Raw genomic sequence first — 19,961 nt, 5'->3', positions numbered from 1 at the left:
CAGGAATTACAATGGATTTGTACACAGCTCATAAGTGATTTTTGGACGATACAGGTACATGTACATAGTAGGTTCCTGCTGCTGAGATAGTTCGGATTAAGAAATCTGAAATTCAGTCTAAATCGACAAATTGTTAACTGCAACGGTATTTAAGTAGTAGCTTTATCTTCAACTGAACGTACCCATTTCTGCATAGCCGCACTTCAATTGGGAAATTTGCATTTTTAGTCGATTAATCATTAGACTGTAAGAATTCTGATTAAGTACGAGGTGCTTTATGTATAAGCTCAAACCGATATACATCAATTCATTCAATTGATCGGTTACTATGTTCAGCCTATGTTTTAAATACTAAATTGTTTACTTTGGTTTCATTATTACACAAGCATTCCTGTTGAAACTTTAAAACAATTGTTAGATGCTCACATTATTTCAAAATGTACACATTAATGCGTCGTCCTAAGTAATTCTTAAATTGTCTAGTACATTAATGTATAACATTAATTTTGAATAACTCATATTTTTCATATGCCTGGACAAACTGAATACCAACGTAAGATCAAAAAAAAAAGAAGTCGAAACTCAATCCCATTATCCCACCGACACGCAAGAATTGGAATTGCAATTTGAAATCATAAATTATTAAATTTCTGGTTACAATATTGAGCTTACATAACCATGCACATCACCCATATCAAAGGAATACAACAGTGTGTTATAACGCATCCGATATTAATTCTATTATGTTATTTATTTATATACTTCCGTATTCATCATTCGGTTATTTTAATTTATTACAAAACAGTGTTCATTCTAATATTTTTGATTTAGTTTTTACGTTTCCTTACTGTCCAACTCTCACTTTATGTCTTTTAAAAAATTTACTTTCTTTAAAAGATTGCACAGTTCTAGCTACTCTATCCGATGGATGTTAGACACTTCAAGACTTTTTCCAACAGGCCACTTACAAGCATTTGAACCAACGGTGGTAGAATTCATGAAATTGTTAGCTCATATTTCTAAGATTGCCTAACTCACACGTTAATGTTCTCAAGACAAATCTGCTCAAAAGCACACCTTTGAAGTTAGTTTGAATGTCTTAATACTTAATGTCTTAATACATAGTGGGTTTCACATGGACGCTAAGGGCATTCAGTGCTACAGTGTAACAGCTGGAAAATGTACAGAGAGTTTATTACAGGATATTTAACAACGTTATTTCTGCATTTGTCATACAAAAGGAAATGTGACTGCTCGGTCTAACCATCTTTCCTATCAAATTATTGAGTTTTGCCCTTCATTTACCTAGCTTTATACTTAATGTCGTGTGTGAGAAAATGTGAAAAAGTTTACAAGCTAAATTCCATGACATCCTGCATACAAACTTATACATGTGTTAATAAATTTCATTGAAATATCATCTTTCTCGTCATCACAAGCTTTCAACAAACTTGAGTCATTCAAGGTTTACTGTGACACATCAGGAAAAACTACTCGCAGTGTATTAAACTTGTCTTTAAGGGCATTTTTTTAGGGGATATGTACTACACGTTTTATTATAACACGTTTTATTATAACATGTTAGATCTATACACAACACCGTCAGCTCAGTGCACAAGTTATTGTCTGCTTGGTGTGAAGATGAAATATCCTAATTCCTTACATTATCTCCTTTACTTTCGAGGGTTTTAAAGATCCAAACACACACAATCATCAGGGATGCCAGTGGGTTTCTGCTCCTGGGCATGAAAAAAATTGACATGTGAAAGACGACCAAATGCACAAAACGATTGCATTACACCATAAACACAAGTAAGTTTTGAAACTTTGCATGGTGCTAGTGTAAACTAGTGAGGGTTTGTGAGGACACCATGAGGAAAATCTCTTTTGAGAAGAGGTGTGGTTCTGAAAAGAACCGTGGTTCCGAAAAGAACTGGATGGTTGTGAAAGCTCGACGTTCCAATCAGTACGCTCTGATCGATCTCCTGAAGACGATTAGAGTACTGATCGGATTGTCCAGTTTTCACAACTAATCGGTTCTTTTCAGAACCACACTTCTCCTCGAAAGACATTTTCCGTATGGTGCCACCGCAAACCTTCACTAGTTCACCATAAACACATTGCAATATCACACACTTTCATACATGTCTACTTTGAACTTACATATTTGTGCATCGAGCTGGCACAGCGATTGCCATTGAGCATTGCATGCACAATTTTTCTCTCTGGAGAGGATTTATATTTCACAAGGATTGATTTTTTCTCCTTTGCAAACATACATTCTGTGCCAAGTTGTCCTTTCAGTCAAATAAATCAAGTGACTGTTTTCAACAGTTAAGAGCTCCCAGCCTACATAAAGCATGATTGACTGGCTGTAACTGTTTATGTAACTTGATACAGCCGTGCGTTGACTGCAGGCGATTGATTTTTCCGGCCTGTGAAGGGATAGAATGCCTGAGTTTGTTTTTCTCAACTATGAAAAAGCCTAAATTCAGGCTGCAGCCTGAAACCCGACATCCCTGAATCATGTATGGGAATACTATATGGTACAACCATTACCGGTACTTCACTTTTTAAGAACATGACATGGGTTTAAACCAAAACAAATTACAGACAAATACACATATTTATAAAAGTTGTGCATAAATGTTTGAGAGAACACGGACCTTCTCTAATGGCAGGGCATCATATATGTACGTATGGCAATATGCCACATTTTGGAGTGAATGGGGGGCTGTAAAGAGACATTTTCTGGGAACAAACATAAGAAAAATGCCAAGTGTTTAAAGCAGTCTAGTAAGTTTACTTACGTCTATAAAATAGATGGTAAAAAGTAACTTTTGAACTAAGGTAATATGTAAACTAACGTTAACCTTTGATTAACCCTCCTTTGCAAACATACATTCTGTGCCAAGTTGTCCTTTCAGTCAAATAAATCAAGTGACTGTTTTCAACAGTTAAGAGCTCCCAGCCTACAAAAGCATGATTGACTGGCTGTGGCTGTTTATGTAACTTGATACAGCTATGCTTTGACTGCAGGTGATTGATAAGCCAGCTGTGCCTACCACTTGCCTGCTTTTGTCTGTTGACTGAATTTGACTAGTCAGAGCGCGTGCTTGGAATAAGATCTGACTGTTATTGGCTAGCCTGTGTAAAACGCATGGCGGGTATCGATTTTTTTTTGACTGTCTGTGACTGTTCAAACAACAGCAGGGTTAATGTCTTTTCATACCCCCAATTAGTGTTGTTACAATACCCTCCGTCGTTCAAGAATGAGACCTTATGACTCACATGCTAATGCCAATGAACAATGCAAGACTTAGAGAAGTCTAGCCAAGGTAACACAGTATGTTGTTTTTGAAGAGCAAAATTATTTGTTTTGTTGTACCTTAAAACTGGCTTGTGGAAGTTTGAAGCACAAATAGTAATGGAACACATCGATACTTTAAATTAATTTTCAAAAAAAAGAAGGTATAGGTGTTAACTTAATTATAGAACGAAATACTGAGACGACAAATCTTCGACGTATTAATGTCTGAACATGAACAATGGAGTTTTACATTTTAAGACAATATATCACTTTTTCAGATTTTTAATGTCTGAAATAGTAACCTGTGTCTTAATGCAAACTCCATTGTTCATCTTTCAGACTATAAGTGTTTCAGACAGTTCATAGCGATAAATTTTGTATGCAGTTATGTGTGGTTCTGCGAAAAAAGACCAGTCACACAGATTATTCTCAAGAACCACACATCACTCATGAAATGTATTGCTACACGGCGTCACTGAAAACGTCCACTTATTGCTGACCTCAACTTAAAAAACATTCTACATTTTATCTGAATCTTACATAATAAAGAAAACAATCTTAAATCAAAATTAATTTATATCACAGGAGACACTTTTGCTTACTATCATACATTTGTAATTTCAAATGTGATTTGCAAGCACCTACTTTAATGGGGTTTCTGGCAAACTGCCAACTCCATCCTTTCATTTGGTTTTTAAACACTTTTACCCATTAGCAACTGAACTACATTGTATTACATTGTGTTTATTTTCACTGATAGTGGTTGGGTGGTTTTCAGGCACTACAGGGAGTAATAGGCAGGATGGTTTGGGGGCAATACACTGACTAATGGAACAAGGCAATTTTATAAGAAAGTTGATACTTAAACCACACAAATGATACATCGATCATCTATACTTCTTTTTTTTTTACACAAACCGATGGTTTCTTTTGGTCGTTCACTCAATCAAGCAGAATTTTGGAAGATAGTGCTATAGTACTGCATATTAGTATAAACTCACACAACTTACTTCACACGTGCCTGCATTAGGTATGCCACAAATTTAATTCATTATTTTATCAGTACTTTTAATTATGTAATTTAAAACTTTTTTATTTAAAGGATGTGCTGTGTATCTTCTAGTGCAGGTTTCTTGGGTTTAAAAAGCTGAACATCTATCGTTATGCACCTCAAAAGGAAGTTAAAATAAAACAACAAAAACTTAAACAGTAAAATGGAATAAAATCTCGCACAAAACAACTGTACAGTACTGTTTTTATGCAAAACAGTAAACATACAAACAAACAAAAACGAAATAAAACTATAAATTTGAAACTTAAAACAAACACAAAACAAACCCTCACTCATTCTGGCCATAAAAAAGGGTCCAATCATGCACTAATTGAAAAAAACCCTCCCAAAACATGATTTTCATCTTATCACACAAATGTTAATATTTGGCTTACTAATTACATGTACTCTATAATCTTAGGTATTTTTGGGATTGAACATTTTCTACTCAGTTGAACAAATGCTTTTCCTCATTTTGCAATATCTTTGTCTTTCACAGAATGACTGAACTGCAGTTTACAAGCCAAGACCAAGTCACACAACAAAAATTTCAAAAATGACTTTTCTTCCTTCTAACAAATTCACCTTTCATACTTGCATAATTCATAGAAGTAGTATTGATCAATCTCACTCTGTATTAAGAGTCCCCCTCATATTTGGTACAAATAACAAACAGCATTATCATACAACTGCAAGCCTTATATTTAGGTTACACGTACTTTTTGATAGATCATTTTTGCTGGGTGTTTACGATTTTGTTTAGGTGTTTACAAAAGGTATATGGTAGAAGAAATAGACATCGTTCGCCATTATGTACACAGAAAAGGGGCTAAGAATGCCATTTGAAAATTGCATTGTGAAAAAAAATTAATATGGCACCCGAATAAACCACAAAGGGGAAAGTGACTAGTTTCTAAAAACTAGGGTTTTTTTTGGGGGGGGGGGGGGCTTTTGGCTAGTACCCTTGAACAAAGACATAGACAAAATGGGGGAACCGCCAACATACCGGTAGGGCTGGATAGCTCAGTTGGTAGAGCACCGGTACAGTATTCCGGAGGTTGCAGGTTCTTATCCCACACCAGTCAATTTCTTTGTTCAACTTATAACAACTAGAAAACAAGAGCGGCTATTACATTTGTACCATGCCACCAATCCAGAGGCATTTATCCAACAACTTGGGACAAGCCTTGGGTTTTAAAAACCTTTGTGAGTTTATTGCATTGTATCAATTTATTTTTACTTCCCGATCCTACAGAACTTTTATCCTTCAATACATTTAAACTCAAATGACCCCATTTCACAAAGGCGTCTTTTCAAAGTGTGGGTTAGCACTTACAAATAAACCACTGACTAATGGCAAATGATGCAAACCGAATCCAGTCTTAAGAAGTACACCATTTGGGTCTCCGTTCAAGAGTTAAAAAAAAAATATTGTGGAATTACTGAAGTAGGGTGTGTACAAACAATTTAAGAATGACATTCCATGACAGACATACCGGTATCCGTACATCATGAACAACACAAAGGGCGTGATCAATTTATATAAATACGTCTGACTATGGAAAAAGGGTTAAACTCTACGAATTCCCTCAATTCAAGTTTTTGGGAAAAAGACTAATTTTGTTTGGTGTATCAAGGTTATCAAGTTAAAATACGTCTTACATGACCTTAGTCTGTTATGATATCTACTAAGGATCACAAGTCAAGAGTTATATTGAGCGCAGCGATGGGTTTCTCAAGACTCCTCCCATTAAATATCCGCAATGTGGTGAGGAAAGATTTATCAGCAATATTCCCATTGAATCATGTACTACTTGAGGGATTTTGAACAACTTCACTAGAGTTTTTCATGTAATGAAGTTAGCAGAAATACGTGTCGTTCATCAGCGATGATAACTCATAGTGGAATGATTCGGGGAAAGTTAGTCAGAATCCTGCGACCAATACTTGATACAAAGAGCCTATTTGGGATACATTATTGGGCGACTTATCCCGGATAATTACTGAGGTAACTCCTGAGCTGAGGAAACACAATACGGAGGGAAAGCTTGGGGTAGGATCAGACGGAAGTTTCGCTGTCGCCGCCCAGGGTAAACTTGGGCACGTTGAAGGTGATCTCGCCGGAGATGCTGCCCGTGGGCTGACGGTAGGGTATCGAGGCTCCCTCCTCATCGTCGATGGTCGGTAGTTTCTCTATGTCCGGGCTGAATTTCTCCTGCTTGAGTGGCATATTGTGCATCCGTTTCTGTCTGTTGGGGGAATAATTAGCGGGGAAAATGTGCACTTTAATGATGGATGTACATGTATATGTAGTGTTCTGTGGGGGAAAATATAGTAGAGAACAGTTATGAAATAGCAAAGAAACATCTACAGTCACGAAAATTTGTTACAATGATAGCAATTCACTGCATCACATGTTGCTCTGCTGGTCCATTGGTAATCCTTCTTCTTATCTTCAATTAATGTCTAGTACAGGGAACAGTTATGTAACAGAACTGAACAAAAGTAAACAAGTTTGATGAAACCTTACACGCACATGACTAAGTTAGTTTGACAAAACAATATGGAGACAAATTGTGAGAAACAACATGAATACTACCGGTAAATTAAAACAAACAGGCACACTGTACAAAGTGTACATGTATATATTTTAATCATAATAATAAAATACATGTGTAACTTCCTGTTAATATTCCCTTTAATAAGGAAACATTTTTTCGTCAAACCTTGGGGAGACAAGGATGTCTCCCTAATGTCACAACTCCTACTTACAGGCAAAATTTCACCGTCGGCAATAGCCTTGATCGATTGCTTGTGGGTCCAAAACATAAATGTACCAAAATTTGTGGGGGTAGGACAAGGTAACATGGGGGCTAGGAGCATTGGCGTCGCGAGGGAGGGGGGGGGGCACTTGCCCACCCCCCCCACCCCCCGGAATAGCCACCAAAAAAACCCCAAAAGAGGTGTGCAGTCATACTTGCTATTATTGTAATACACATTTAACAAAATTGGTGTCTGCAGGGGTGTCAATGGGGGTGGGGTTGGCAAATGTCCCCTTGCCTACCCTCGAAAAAATGATAAATTGAGAAAATGCCAGAGAAAGTACAAGAATTTTTGGGGAAAAAATGTTCTTTGCCCCCCCCCCAAAAAAAATCCTGGAGACGCACATGGTTAGGGGTCATGACAGTTTGAACATTTTTGCACAAGTCTACGGCAATGTCTCCAAAAGGTACCATTCTCAGTAATTATTATTTGTATATTTTGTCAGAGTCACTGCTTGTGGTGCCCCTACTCTCAAACCAAGAAATTTTAATGAAGTTCTCCACAAATTCAGACACAAAAAGAAACCCAATATGCTGAAAGATGAGAAATACAACTGCACCTCATGTTAATCATAAAGTATTCAAATATTCAATGCTTCATTGATTATGCAAATATTCAAAATATTCTGCACAGCCATGAATACTCACGCATCCGTTTCATCCCTCCCACTATGATTTCTGTGCGCTGCCGCTGCGGCTGCGTTGTCCCTGGTGTTGCATGCTAGTGCCTTCCAGATGCCAGTCTTGGCCATCTCTTCCGAGATGTTAAGAGTTCCCGCTTCACGATTAAAGTTGACCTTGTCCACCGGTATCGTCAGGACATTGCCTCCTGCGAGCGGAAGCTGGACACGCCCTCCAACAATGGCATCCTGCAAAAGAAGAACTTAATTGATACATAAAAAAATACCTTGGAGGAAATAGTACACCAATATTGACTTCTTTCAGTGGTATAGTATCAAAAATATTGACTGCTTCTCAGTGGTATAGCATACACATATAGACTGGCAATGAGGTCACTAGCGCACGTCTATTTGCCTCCTGAGGGACTGTGGGTGACCAGAAGAGGGAGGGAAATAGAACCCTCTTCTGGTCACTCACAGGCACGAGGGGGGAATAGACGTGCGCTAGGGACCAAATTTTGCCAGTCCATGTGTTTTATAACTCAGCTCTGTCCACAAAAAAAAAAAAAAAAGGAAATCTTTCAGGTTTTTATTATTAAACTGTTTTAATTCAACGATTAACTCATAAGAATTTCAACTGTAAGCAATTCAACAATTAAAGGAACATCTCAGGTTGCAACAATAACGTGTGAAAGTACCTCCCTGGTGTCTGCGTGTCACGCGCGCGTGCGGAGACGCGGGGTGATAGTAAAAACTTTCACACGGTTGAGTTGCTGGAATGGACCAATGAAATGCTCCGGTTGCCTGATGAATATATTCATGAGGTATAGTAATAGTGAATCACACGCGATCGCGTTTCAGCCAACCAGGATAAAGAACAAGCAAGAGGGGTGTTATAATTTAAAATATTGACTGCTTCACCTGGTATACTCCATGCATAAGCATCTAGTGATAGACAGACAACGGTACATGACAAATAGTTGAAACACTTCTCTGTAAAGTCATGTGGAAATCAGTACAAGAGGAAAATATACCATTATTTGAAATATAAATGTGGCATAGTATAAAAAATATTACAAATATTATACCCCTTAAACAGTTGTATGGATTCATCAGTGGATAAATACCATGTAATACAAGTGGTACAAGTGCCAATGGTTTATTGATAGGACCGACCTCACACTTGGTGGTTTTAGCCTCTTCTTCTGCAGCCTTCTTCTGGTCATGCTTGGCCCGCTTGACAATTTCTGGCATCACGTCGTCCAAATTCTCCAGCTCCCGCTGGCTGAAGACTTTCTCAATCAGCTTCCGAATAACCGCCACAGCCAATACCTGACAATCAATTAGTTTCAAAATGTGTAACTACTGTTGTTTCAAGAAAAATATTCCTTCTCAAATCCAAGTTCTGTGACAAGCAAAAGTACAGGTAGTTTTTTTTTTGCAAGTACAAGTAGGAGTACATTCACTTGAGTAGAAGCACGAGAACATTGTCATGAGTACATTCTCATGAGTACGAGCACAATGTACATTCTCATGAGTATGAGTACGAATATGAGTACATTCTCATGAGTAAGAGTATTCTCACAAGTAAGAGTGCAAGTACATTCTCAGGAGTATGAGCAGGTATGAGATTGTCACTTAAAAAAAACACCCTGAAAATTGGATGAAAGGTCTGAAAGATGTATATCTTTCTATACTATAAATATGACTTTCTCTCGGATTCAAGAAGTGTAAATTCAGACAAAAGTTTAAGAAATCCCATGCCTGAGTATGAGTACATTCTCATGAGCATGAGTACATTCTCAAGAGTATGAGTACAAATACATTCTCATGATTACGAGTACGAATATGAGTACATTCTTATGAGTAAAAGTATGAGTACACTCTCATGAGTATGAGTACACTCTCATGATTATGAGTACACTCTCATGAGTATGAGTACGAGTATGAGTACATTTTCATGAGAACAAGCATGAGAACATTCTCATGAATTTGAGTACAAGCACATTCTCACGAGTACGAGTACAAGAACATTCTTATGAGTATGAGTACAAATATGAGTACATTTTCACGAGTATGGGTATAAATATGAGTACATTCTCACGAGTATGAGTATGAGTATCAGTACATTCTCATGAGAACAAGAAGAGTACAAGTACATTCTAATGAGAACTAGTATGAGTACATTCTCATGAGTATGAGTACATTCTAATGAGTACAATAAGAGTACAAGTACACTCTCTTGAGTACAAGTAGAGTACAAGTACACGTACATGTACATTCTCAAGAGTATAAGTACATTCTCGTGAGTAAAACTACGAGTATATTCTCTTGAGTACAAGTAGAGTACGAGTACATTCACCTGAGTACAAGAATGGGTACATTCTAATGAGTATGAGCTTCAGTATGAGTATAAGTATAATCTCATTAGTATAATTATGAGCATAAGTACATTCTCATGAGTACTGCAACTCTGACTTACCATGATAGGAAACACAAGAGCTGCATCCGTTGATTTGATGACCCATAGAATGACTAGACAAGACAGCTGGATGAACGTAAACAAATGGACCCGGCGGAGTCCCACGTTACGCAGGTAGATGTAATCTGGTTGATGCTTTGGCGGCATCAAAAACAGCTTCAGACGATCCACAAACTGCAGTCATCATTGAAAAAAAATCATTTGGAAACGAAACCAAATGCATAAGTGTTGATATCACATGCAAAGTAACCCTCATCTAGCTCCAAGTATTTTGTCAGTTGTTTCCAACAAAATCTAACAGCTACTTGAGTAAGGAGCCTGATGAATTCAACGGGATCCAACAGCAACAACTAATGTGTTTGTTAAATGCTCCGATCAGTGTTGTGGTCAAGGGAAAGAATGTTCAATCAATCAATCAAATCTTAAATTTTCCCAACGCATACAAGTACATAATAATATTACTTAACATTTGAATTATTGTATATGGCTGGATGGAGGTCTCCAAAAAGCATAAGCTTGTCGAGTGGAGACCCCCACTGTAATTAAGAACAATTACAATTACATTTACAATTACAATTACAGTTACAATTAATTACAATTACAAGTACAAGTACAACGATAGGAGTTAAATGACAAAAACATATTGGTACAGAGCTAGTAATACGAAATAGAACTAGAGTTATTTGGTCTTACAAAATGGGATTATTCTACCACATATTTGTTAATTAATTGGGTTTTGTATTTGCGTTTAAATAATGACACATTTGACACCTTTTTAAGAGACGGATGGAATGTTGCATCCTGACACCACTTTTTCCAACATAAATTATCCCAATGAAGGTCAGTCATTGCAAAAATGTTGAGAAGACATAAATCTGGGACTGAGAAACATTTCCAATTTTGTTAAAAAATACTTTCAGAATGCACTCAACTCTCTATAGACTTTGTAAACAACCAAAGAAGTGGCGTCTGGATTCTACAGTCTTTCTTAGTTCAGCCCATCTCAACTTCTTTTGCAAGTCCTTTCATAAGTCCAGTCATAAGTAACGGGACAAACAATATAAGATTTGAGGCTTTGCATGGTGGGGTATCGGTATTGTTTCGGTTTTGCGGTAACACCATGTGGTAATAACTACTGCTTAGAAGATATTAGTTCTGAGAAGAACTTGTCCTGCTTATTATCAACTTGCTAAGTAGTTTTTGTTCTGTTTAGAACAGTTCTGTTTAGAACAGTCCTGCTGTAAGTTCTAAAAGAACTTGTCTTTGGTCTCAACGTTTCGACTAGCCTGCTCTAGTCATCGTCAGGAGACTGAAGATAGTTGGAGATGCTACTCCTTAAGTAGGGACAAACAATGACAAAGGAATGCTTTTCTGTACAGTTCATTTGAAAAGCTAGTGACTTGACTTGAGACTGAAGGACTTGTGATGGACTTGCAGGGACTTGTGTGGACTGGTTATGGACTAGACTACAACATGGCTCTGATCAACAAAATGCATCGTAGAAAATTTTGCCTTTGAATTTTGTTGAATTTCGTCGGATTCAGTTGGATAAGGGTAATAAGGAAACGCAAACCTGCACAAAATAATGCACAGAACTTCCACAAATACAATACAACGTTTTTTTTTTATCAAGCAAAGAAAAACAACATACATAGAATGTAAGAACTGAATCTAACAAGACATCAAACAACACAGTACAAAACAAACTAGAATGGAAGGAATTATCAATTTTGGGAGAAAAGAACAAACAGGTCCAGCTAGAGAACTATGCAAATAATAGGTCTATTAAGGTCCATGTACATGTACGAGAGTCCCAATTAAAGTGGATTTAGAGGGCTCCATCATGTATATTGGATTCTGACTAAGAAAATACTGGTTATCGGATAAAAGGTAACATTCTTAGAACATTGGTTTTAGCAAGTTTGAAATAAAAGACGATAACATACGGATTCCTACCTGTACATTCGCCAATGAGGAGATACCCATGAAGAGGAACACACCATACAGCACTGGCATTGGAATAAGCTAGGAGAGAGCAAACAAGTGCGAGTGCACAATAAGCTCTGGCCGTCGTGCATGAAAATCTTGCAAGAAATGTATCAAAATGATCCCTGCCAGAGCTGAAAAATACGACGTCGAAAAATGCAACGCGGATGGCACATATGAAACCCCATACTTCAGATATAAACCTAGATTTATAGCGATTTGTAATGAATACCACGTGACTATAACGAGCTTAAATATGAGAGAAACTAGACACTTTGTCAAAAGAAGCCTGGTGACGGCAGACTGTACTTTTGCTATATTTCAGCTGACAACTGGTTGCAAGATGTGAACAAACAGGGTTTGAAGACATTATATACATTTAGGTTTCCTATGACACCGGCCTTCAAAATATGGCAAGTAATCACTCCAAACAAAACAATATGTTTTTCCAATTTAGAAAGTGGACCTTTATGAATACATGGTTATGTCAGAAAGTGAATACTGACCGAAAGAACAGACGTCATGAGTGTGGCCAAACCGATTAGGATGAATACAACCAATGCTGTCACTCGCTGCTCTCTGTCAAAATAAGAAATGATAGTTTTAAAGGGAAGATACAACATTTGCAAACATCAAAAAACGAAATGATCAAATAATCACGAAATACCTTACTAAATTGTTAGGGATTGACAGTCTAAAGCATCCTGTAAAATCGTGGCTCCTGGTGTGCTGACATTTTCAAGAAAAACTGTATTTTTCCAACGCTGGTCGGCCGACCGGCATTGGAAAAAAAATGGCCTTTTTTTTGAAACTGCTCCTAACTTTTCACTTTGTTATTCCGCACTTTCTTTGCAATTGATTATACACCTGTGAAGGGGTACAAGCCTGCTAGAGTGATTTTTTGACCTTACAATTCCCCAAAGTCTTTACATTTCTCCGTTAAATCTTAAAAGTGGGGTCAGGGAACCAGACTACAAGAACATGATTGGTTTTCTTGGTTTTTCCAGCATCTACAAGCCCAAAACGTGAAACAAGTCAGTTTAACAATATTTGCTATAACATACTAATCCTCCAAATCCATTTATTTCTGAAAATTGCAGCAAAAGCAAATGATGTACATTCCCTTTAAGTGTGATATGTAGCAGATCCGATAATACTTTGAGTGGGTTTTGAACCTGAGACCTTCAGAACAGTGCACTGGCGTTCTACAGAGCTTTCTAGTGCCATTTTCGTGCTATTTTGGTATCCCGAGTATGAAGCCTCCAACCTCTATGTGGCATATTGCAAGGGATCACAACTAATGTGGCATATTGCAAGGGATCACAACCAAAACACAATGCTAACAGTATTATATTGGGTAATACTACAAACGTTGGAAAATGACAATCAGGTATCACTCGTAAGGAATGCATCGCTTTTTATAATAAATCACAAATTAAACCACAACGGGAGAACTAAAATTCCCAATAATTATTGTTATATTTTATATCACAAAATGCAAGACACACTACGGTAGCTTTTCTCTTTAAAGGGCCTGTCACACTATATGCGCTCTCATAGGAGACCTTAAGGCGACCAAAAATATGTAATAAATTTAACAACCGCAGCGAGGACGCAAGAAAATGACAATTTTGACCAAAATACGCTCACGTGACGTCACTTGCGCTCTTATAAATACCACAACAAAAAGGTCAATCCGCAGTCCAGTTTCAAATTTATTCGACAACTTCATCGCAACCGAGTTACTTTCTCATGAAGACTGCATCGACTGCCTTGCGACTAGGCTGCGTCAAAGCCACGTCAATGGCGCACGATTTACGCTCGCAGAGCACCCGAGTTGCATCATTACGGCGCCCTGCAAGAGCGCAGAGGTGTTGCGATTGTTTTGAGCATGTTCAAAAACTTTGGTACTCATCAGAGACCATAAAGACCCTCTGGCGCCCATCAGGTGACCTATGTAGTTGTCGCTGTGATCTAGTAGTTGTTGTTGCGCCCCAGCCATTTTTCAAGGACGCAGTGAGAGCACATATGCGATTGCAGACAGTGTGACTGGGCCTTAAAACACACCAGTTCAATCTTTACCACAGCTAATCTTTCAAACATACTTTGCTAGAGGTTCCAGATAATAAACTATTCCATAGTTAAATTTAGACGCAACCCAAATAACTTTCTGTTACCATGGATCCCAGTGGTTACCTACCGACAGCCAATCAGCTTGGGTCGTTCCCCCGGAGCCTTGCATTCCGACTCCACCTTGAGACTGCTGACGTGGTTGATGGACAGGACGGTAGCCGCTACGAACCAGGGCAAGCCCAGAATGGTGCACAGACCCAGCAACAAGCCCACGACTAGCAGGTCCAGATGGAAGCCCACTCCTTTCTGTTGGGACAAACACAAGACAAGCAAACCTAGTAACGCTGGACCAGAGTGCACAACTCTATTCAGTTGATTCAGAGTGGTTATTCACTGGAAGTCTTTTCATGCATCCGGTGTACACAATGGCCGCATTCTGCCTTATTTATTGGCGTTATGGGGTAATCCTATACATTCTAGCTCACAAGCAACAGCCAGTAAGGCCCGTTCTAAACGCCGTGCTAGAACCTTAATGCATCTGATGTAACTGGCCATGTTAAAGCAGTTCAATGAACTTACAGTGTGATCAAACTATTTGCGACCATTTCACTCCCCGTGAAGCGGACGCAAGAGAGGGTTTTGTGAGCCTGCGCATTCCTAAAATGTTTGCCCCTATTTCAAATCGAATTGAGTATGGCACTGCAATGGTATGGCATTTACAACAGTGTCCTGCCACTGCCATTCGGAACAATGATAGCGCGGCAGCCCTGTCACCCTAAAGGATAGTGCCATGACAAACTCAATTGGCCAAGCCAAATGCTTTTAAACGCCGTGCTATCGCCATGCCATCATCGTGCTGAATTCAAAAAGTCTAATTAATTGAGTTCGGCACTGCAGTAGCTCGGCGTCTAGAACAGGCTTAGAGGTATAGTCCATCATTTGAAATTTTTTAATTTGTTCGTTTGAAGCAACAAACGTGCTCAAAATTTAAAGAAGGGTGCTGAACAACTAACCTGATGAAGTTTCAGCTCAGCTTCAGCTGTATATTTCGAGAAAAACAGCATTCTACAATCTCGATTTCAAATCAAAAGTTGCTGAATCTGTTTTGAATTTGGCCTGAATTCAGCGTCCGAGACGCAATCTCACTGAGATGATTGCGGCTACGCGATGTCGCGCACTGATCCGACAAATTATAGCAACCGCGCGTGTGCGTCGTGTCAACGCTTGCGCCCACGGAAATTTCCAACGGTGCATCTTGGAAAAGGGCCCTCTTTCGTTGATTTCTTCAAAATGACAGCTTGCCAGAAAGAATAACTTCACAGGTAGTTTAGTCCCCTTACTATCTTTCAACCAAGTATGTTTTTCAACAATAATTACGTCAGTTACTTTTTGGATAGCTGCAAATGATGGACTGTAGCTTTAAGTGCGTCAGACATTGAGATACATGAACCAAGGGGTCGTGGCTGGCCCTCTTGACCCAGCACAAAAAAAAAGAACAATTGATTAGACATGAAAAGGGCTGTAATCAAACATTATGTTGCGCAACATTTTCAGAAGACTGCAAAAAGTTAGTGGAGAGTAACTTCTACTTGAATGGCACTTGTAATTTAAAAAAACCCACCTAAATGACATTAACAAAAATGACAAATGACATTCAGACATTGACCTTGTGAAAATACTTCTGGTGTAGTCAAACATTTCAGCTACTTGCCCAGTGTGTAGTTAATTTTTAACCTGAACTTCTAGACCAGTCTTTTACCTTGAGTTTGTTCTCTTTTCTGTTGACGATAACTGCTGTGATCTGTTGATCCATGAAGATCAGGATGAGTGCCAGTAAAGCCGGCAGAAACGCAGCTAGGGCCGTCCACCATGGATTCCTACCAAACGGCGGTACAAGCCAGCCATCCCGCTTCTCGGATGTGGGCTGTTGAAATGAACAAGTCATCTTAAATAAGTTTATGCACTATGACACTCCGGCACTAGTAGGTATGCAACTGAGCAGTCAGGAAAAGAGGACATCCCAAGCTTTACCAGATTCTATGCAAAGTTTTTCACTGTTTAATGGCATACGAGAGAAGTATAACAAAATTCTATTCAATAAAAGCCAGTTCAGTATTTCAACTGTGCATGCGCACAATGATATGGGTCGCAGGTCATTCGGGATAACTGGATGCTCATCGAAGGCGCACGAACGCGCAGGAAGATGGTCGCACAGTGCTCGCGCGTTAATTACTAGCAAATAGACCTTTGTGTAACATCGCAGTTGCAAGACGCTTGGTGTCAGCCAGTTTGTCCCGAATGACCTTTGACCTGGACTACTTCATCAAGATACTATAGGGTGCACGCCTGTAAATAGGCCAAAAATCCGTCTGCCGAGCTCATGAATAAAAGTTATAACCCTCAAAATATTCTATATTAGAAGTTTTGAGAGCCATAAAATTGGGGAATTGAAGAGATATGGTAATGAACCTCTGGCCCGGACTTGGGGCTTCCAATACTGTTCGAAACGTTGAGTCCCTCCGATTCTTTTCAGAACCACACATACTCACAAAAGAGATTTATTCACACGGTGCTACCACAAACTTATCTTGTCTTAAGGGTAGTAACTGTAAATCACTTTTGAGTCTTTGGTATAAAGCGCTAAACATGCACCACATTATTAGTACCTGGGACCAATTTTAAACTGAATTTGCACAAACAACAAACTCTATTATATAACTGACATACAGATCCTTGTCATTTGATTGGTGGAACTCACATCACGTGGCATTCGTTATTGCTCCCATTCATGCCACAGCTCAAAAAGTACTATCCGCCCATGGGGAATGGGAAATACTATTGAACAGTTAGGATCATGACGCGGTGTTTGTGTGCAAATGCATACTGGTGTGCGCGTTCAGCGTTGCGTGTAGCATGTATTGTTCCAAAGAGCCAGCGCTACAGCGTTGGGTTCAAACATTTTCGTGAAAGGGTGGTTTGAAAGAGAGAAATACATTTTCCTCCAGTTTTGTATTGAAAAAAAGTTCAAATATATCAAATGACAAGGATCTTTATGTCAGTTATATAAAACAAATATTGAGTGGCTTTAAATTGTGTAATGGGAGGAATATTATCGCTCGCTACAATCTGGACTTTTTCAGTTCACTCGGCTTCGCCTCGTGAAATGGAAAAGTCCAAATTTTACCTTGCGATAATATTCCTCCCATTCCACGCTGAGCCACTCAATATTTGTATACTATTGACTACTAATGTTGGAAGAACCTTTGTAGAGAATCTCCTACCTGGAAGGTGCTTGGGACCTCAAGCTTTGGTGTGTTCACGCCAAACAGAATATCCACACCTATCATTACCACAACAGCCAAGAATACTGAAAAATCACTGACTGTAGTGCGCACCTGTGTAAGGAAAATAAAACACAATGTGTTTACAGTACACACCAATGCTTTTCACTGCTGTCTATTACGCTGCTGTGAAATTTCAATGATATCAACCCAGGCCTCACAGTGCCCCTCTTCATATAGGTTTTTTTTTTTTAAGGGGCTTCCAAAATCAAAATTAAGGTTTTGAAAGGTTTTCCAATAAAGGCATTTATAGGTTTTTAGGATGCAAAACCGTGCAATTATGAAAAAAGGTTAATAACGTACATAGCACAAATAATTAACAATGTTTTCAAACCTATTTAATTTACAAAACCTTAGAAGCACACAGTGCTTTGATTACATTTGGGGTACACGTAGTTACATTTACTTTTTCAGTGACAGCCTGCTATTTGTTATGTCAATCATTGTTGATTTCTCATGTCAACGTTTAAACGGTATTCATAAATACCTAAGACAGTTTATGCATTCCTATTGGTTGAGAGTCCGTCACGTGGCCAGTCTTAAACGGATGATAAAGACATGGCTAGCTGGTCTTAAACACTTTTCCAGTGTCACATGAAATTTGGACTCCCATGAAATCCGGTGCCTTTTAACGTTTCATTGGTTGAACGTTTACCTTCCTCACGTATGCATGCGCAATACTACCAGTGAATCAGTATTTCATGGTCCGAAATTCACACTACACCAGCCCAGCTGCGTTTTGCACAACATCGCGCAGTACGCGCGACGCGCATGCCAAAGTCTTTATAAGGTAACGAGTTGTGGAGGGGCATTCCATATTATAGTCAGAGGGGTGTTTCGTAAAACATGAAGTAAAATTGTTGAACAAAATGGTCGGCAACGTATAGTTTTCGACTTGTTTTGATTATTGGTCCGAAAAAAATTGGGTTTTTTTTACCAAAAAGGTATTTATGAATGGGAATAAATATGTGTTCGGTCGGTATTGAACACTCTGTTTAAGACCGATGGGAGTCTGGATGGATGATAATTACCCATCCAGACTCCCACCAGTCTTAAACAGAGTGTTATAATACCTCCCGAACACACATTTACTCCCTTATTTAAGATATTTGCAACATGTTTACAAAATTAAATGCAAAGTCACATACTCAGTCTCCCCGACTCTCCCCTTGTGACCGTTGAGGGGGTATTTGTGCACAGAGTGAATATGAAGTTTTCAAATACAATACGATTTGTGAGCATAAATCTTTGTGTACGGAGAGCAAATAATATACAGGGTGGATAAAAAAATGAAACTGAGATATTATTGCTAATTGGAACAGAAGTAGGGCACATGTGAATCAAAGGGAGATATCTTCTGTTAGGTTGAATCTCCTCTTTAAAATGACACCCTGATCATGTCATTACATTCACGGTTGACTGAGCAGTGACCAATTTTACGAAAGGGTCTATTTAGAGAATTGCGCCACCTTTAATTGTGGTTTTTGTGGGGTCATTTGTCACAGAGTGAAAGGCTATGGTTGCCAATCAAGGCAGGTGGGGAAAAAAAGAAATTTCACAATGAAAAGTGGCGCAATTCTCTAAATAGACCCTTTCATAAAATTGGTCACTGCTCAGTCAACCGTGAATGTAATGACATAACCAGGGTGCCATTTTAAAGAGGAGATTCAACCTTAACAGAGGATATCTCCCTTTGATTCACATGTGCCCTACTTCTGTTCCAATTAGCAATAATATCTCAGTTTCGTTTTTTTTTTATCCACCCTGTATATCGACTCAATATGAAACCTATATACCTGTATCAGATAACATAATGGGCATTGTTTTAATTAATGTCCACTTAATTCTGCAATCAAACTTGTTAAGCAGCCAAAGAAGTCTTTAATGTCAGAGGAGTTGACTTATGTTGTCTTATGCGACACAAGCGTAAACAGTAAGATAAACTTTACTTTGACAACATTCAGTTGTTAAGGGATTAAAAGCTACGACTCACAATCGTTGGAAAAAATGGTGTATTGCGTGACTTTTTCAAGCTGAATGCGATTGTGAATGTGCCCAGCATGAGGAGGACCGACATCAGAAACACATCGTTCTTTGGCACATGATGCCCACAAAAGTTGCCTATTGTTTCGCCGTCGAGTTTTTCGCAGTCTTTGATTTCTTTGTCCAGCCAATCCGTAGTGGTGTTCCCTATCACGCAGTCGCACTCGTACGTAACGTTATCGTTGGGCCATCTACAAACAATCACAGAGGAGGATTAGCGAATACAGTTCGAT

The 19,961-nt window shown here is 38.7% G+C and overlaps 1 protein-coding gene across 4 annotated transcripts in view; it reads right to left on the bottom strand.

Annotated features, from left to right (window-relative positions):
• Positions 1-5,413: 5,413 nt before the first annotated feature.
• Positions 5,414-19,961, bottom strand: part of LOC119721242 (sodium bicarbonate cotransporter 3-like) — a 68,292-nt gene continuing 53,744 nt past the window's right edge. For all 4 annotated transcript variants that reach the window (XM_038191219.1, XM_038191220.1, XM_038191217.1 and 1 more), the window contains 10 exons: positions 19,679-19,919; positions 17,626-17,739; positions 16,104-16,268; positions 14,472-14,650; positions 12,778-12,850; positions 12,242-12,310; positions 10,286-10,459; positions 8,980-9,135; positions 7,832-8,052; positions 5,414-6,610 (listed from right to left, as the gene is read on the bottom strand). In XM_038191219.1, the coding sequence (XP_038047147.1) occupies positions 6,421-6,610; positions 7,832-8,052; positions 8,980-9,135; positions 10,286-10,459; positions 12,242-12,310; positions 12,778-12,850; positions 14,472-14,650; positions 16,104-16,268; positions 17,626-17,739; positions 19,679-19,919 (1,582 nt within the window). In that variant the 3' untranslated portion in view covers positions 5,414-6,420. The remainder of the gene's footprint in view (positions 6,611-7,831; positions 8,053-8,979; positions 9,136-10,285; positions 10,460-12,241; positions 12,311-12,777; positions 12,851-14,471; positions 14,651-16,103; positions 16,269-17,625; positions 17,740-19,678; positions 19,920-19,961) is intronic.

This window comes from Patiria miniata, unplaced genomic scaffold (assembly GCF_015706575.1).
Source record: "Patiria miniata isolate m_02_andy unplaced genomic scaffold, ASM1570657v1 HiC_scaffold_13, whole genome shotgun sequence".
Taxonomy (NCBI): domain Eukaryota; kingdom Metazoa; phylum Echinodermata; class Asteroidea; order Valvatida; family Asterinidae; genus Patiria; species Patiria miniata.
This window is presented reverse-complemented; position numbering and strand designations above follow the sequence as displayed.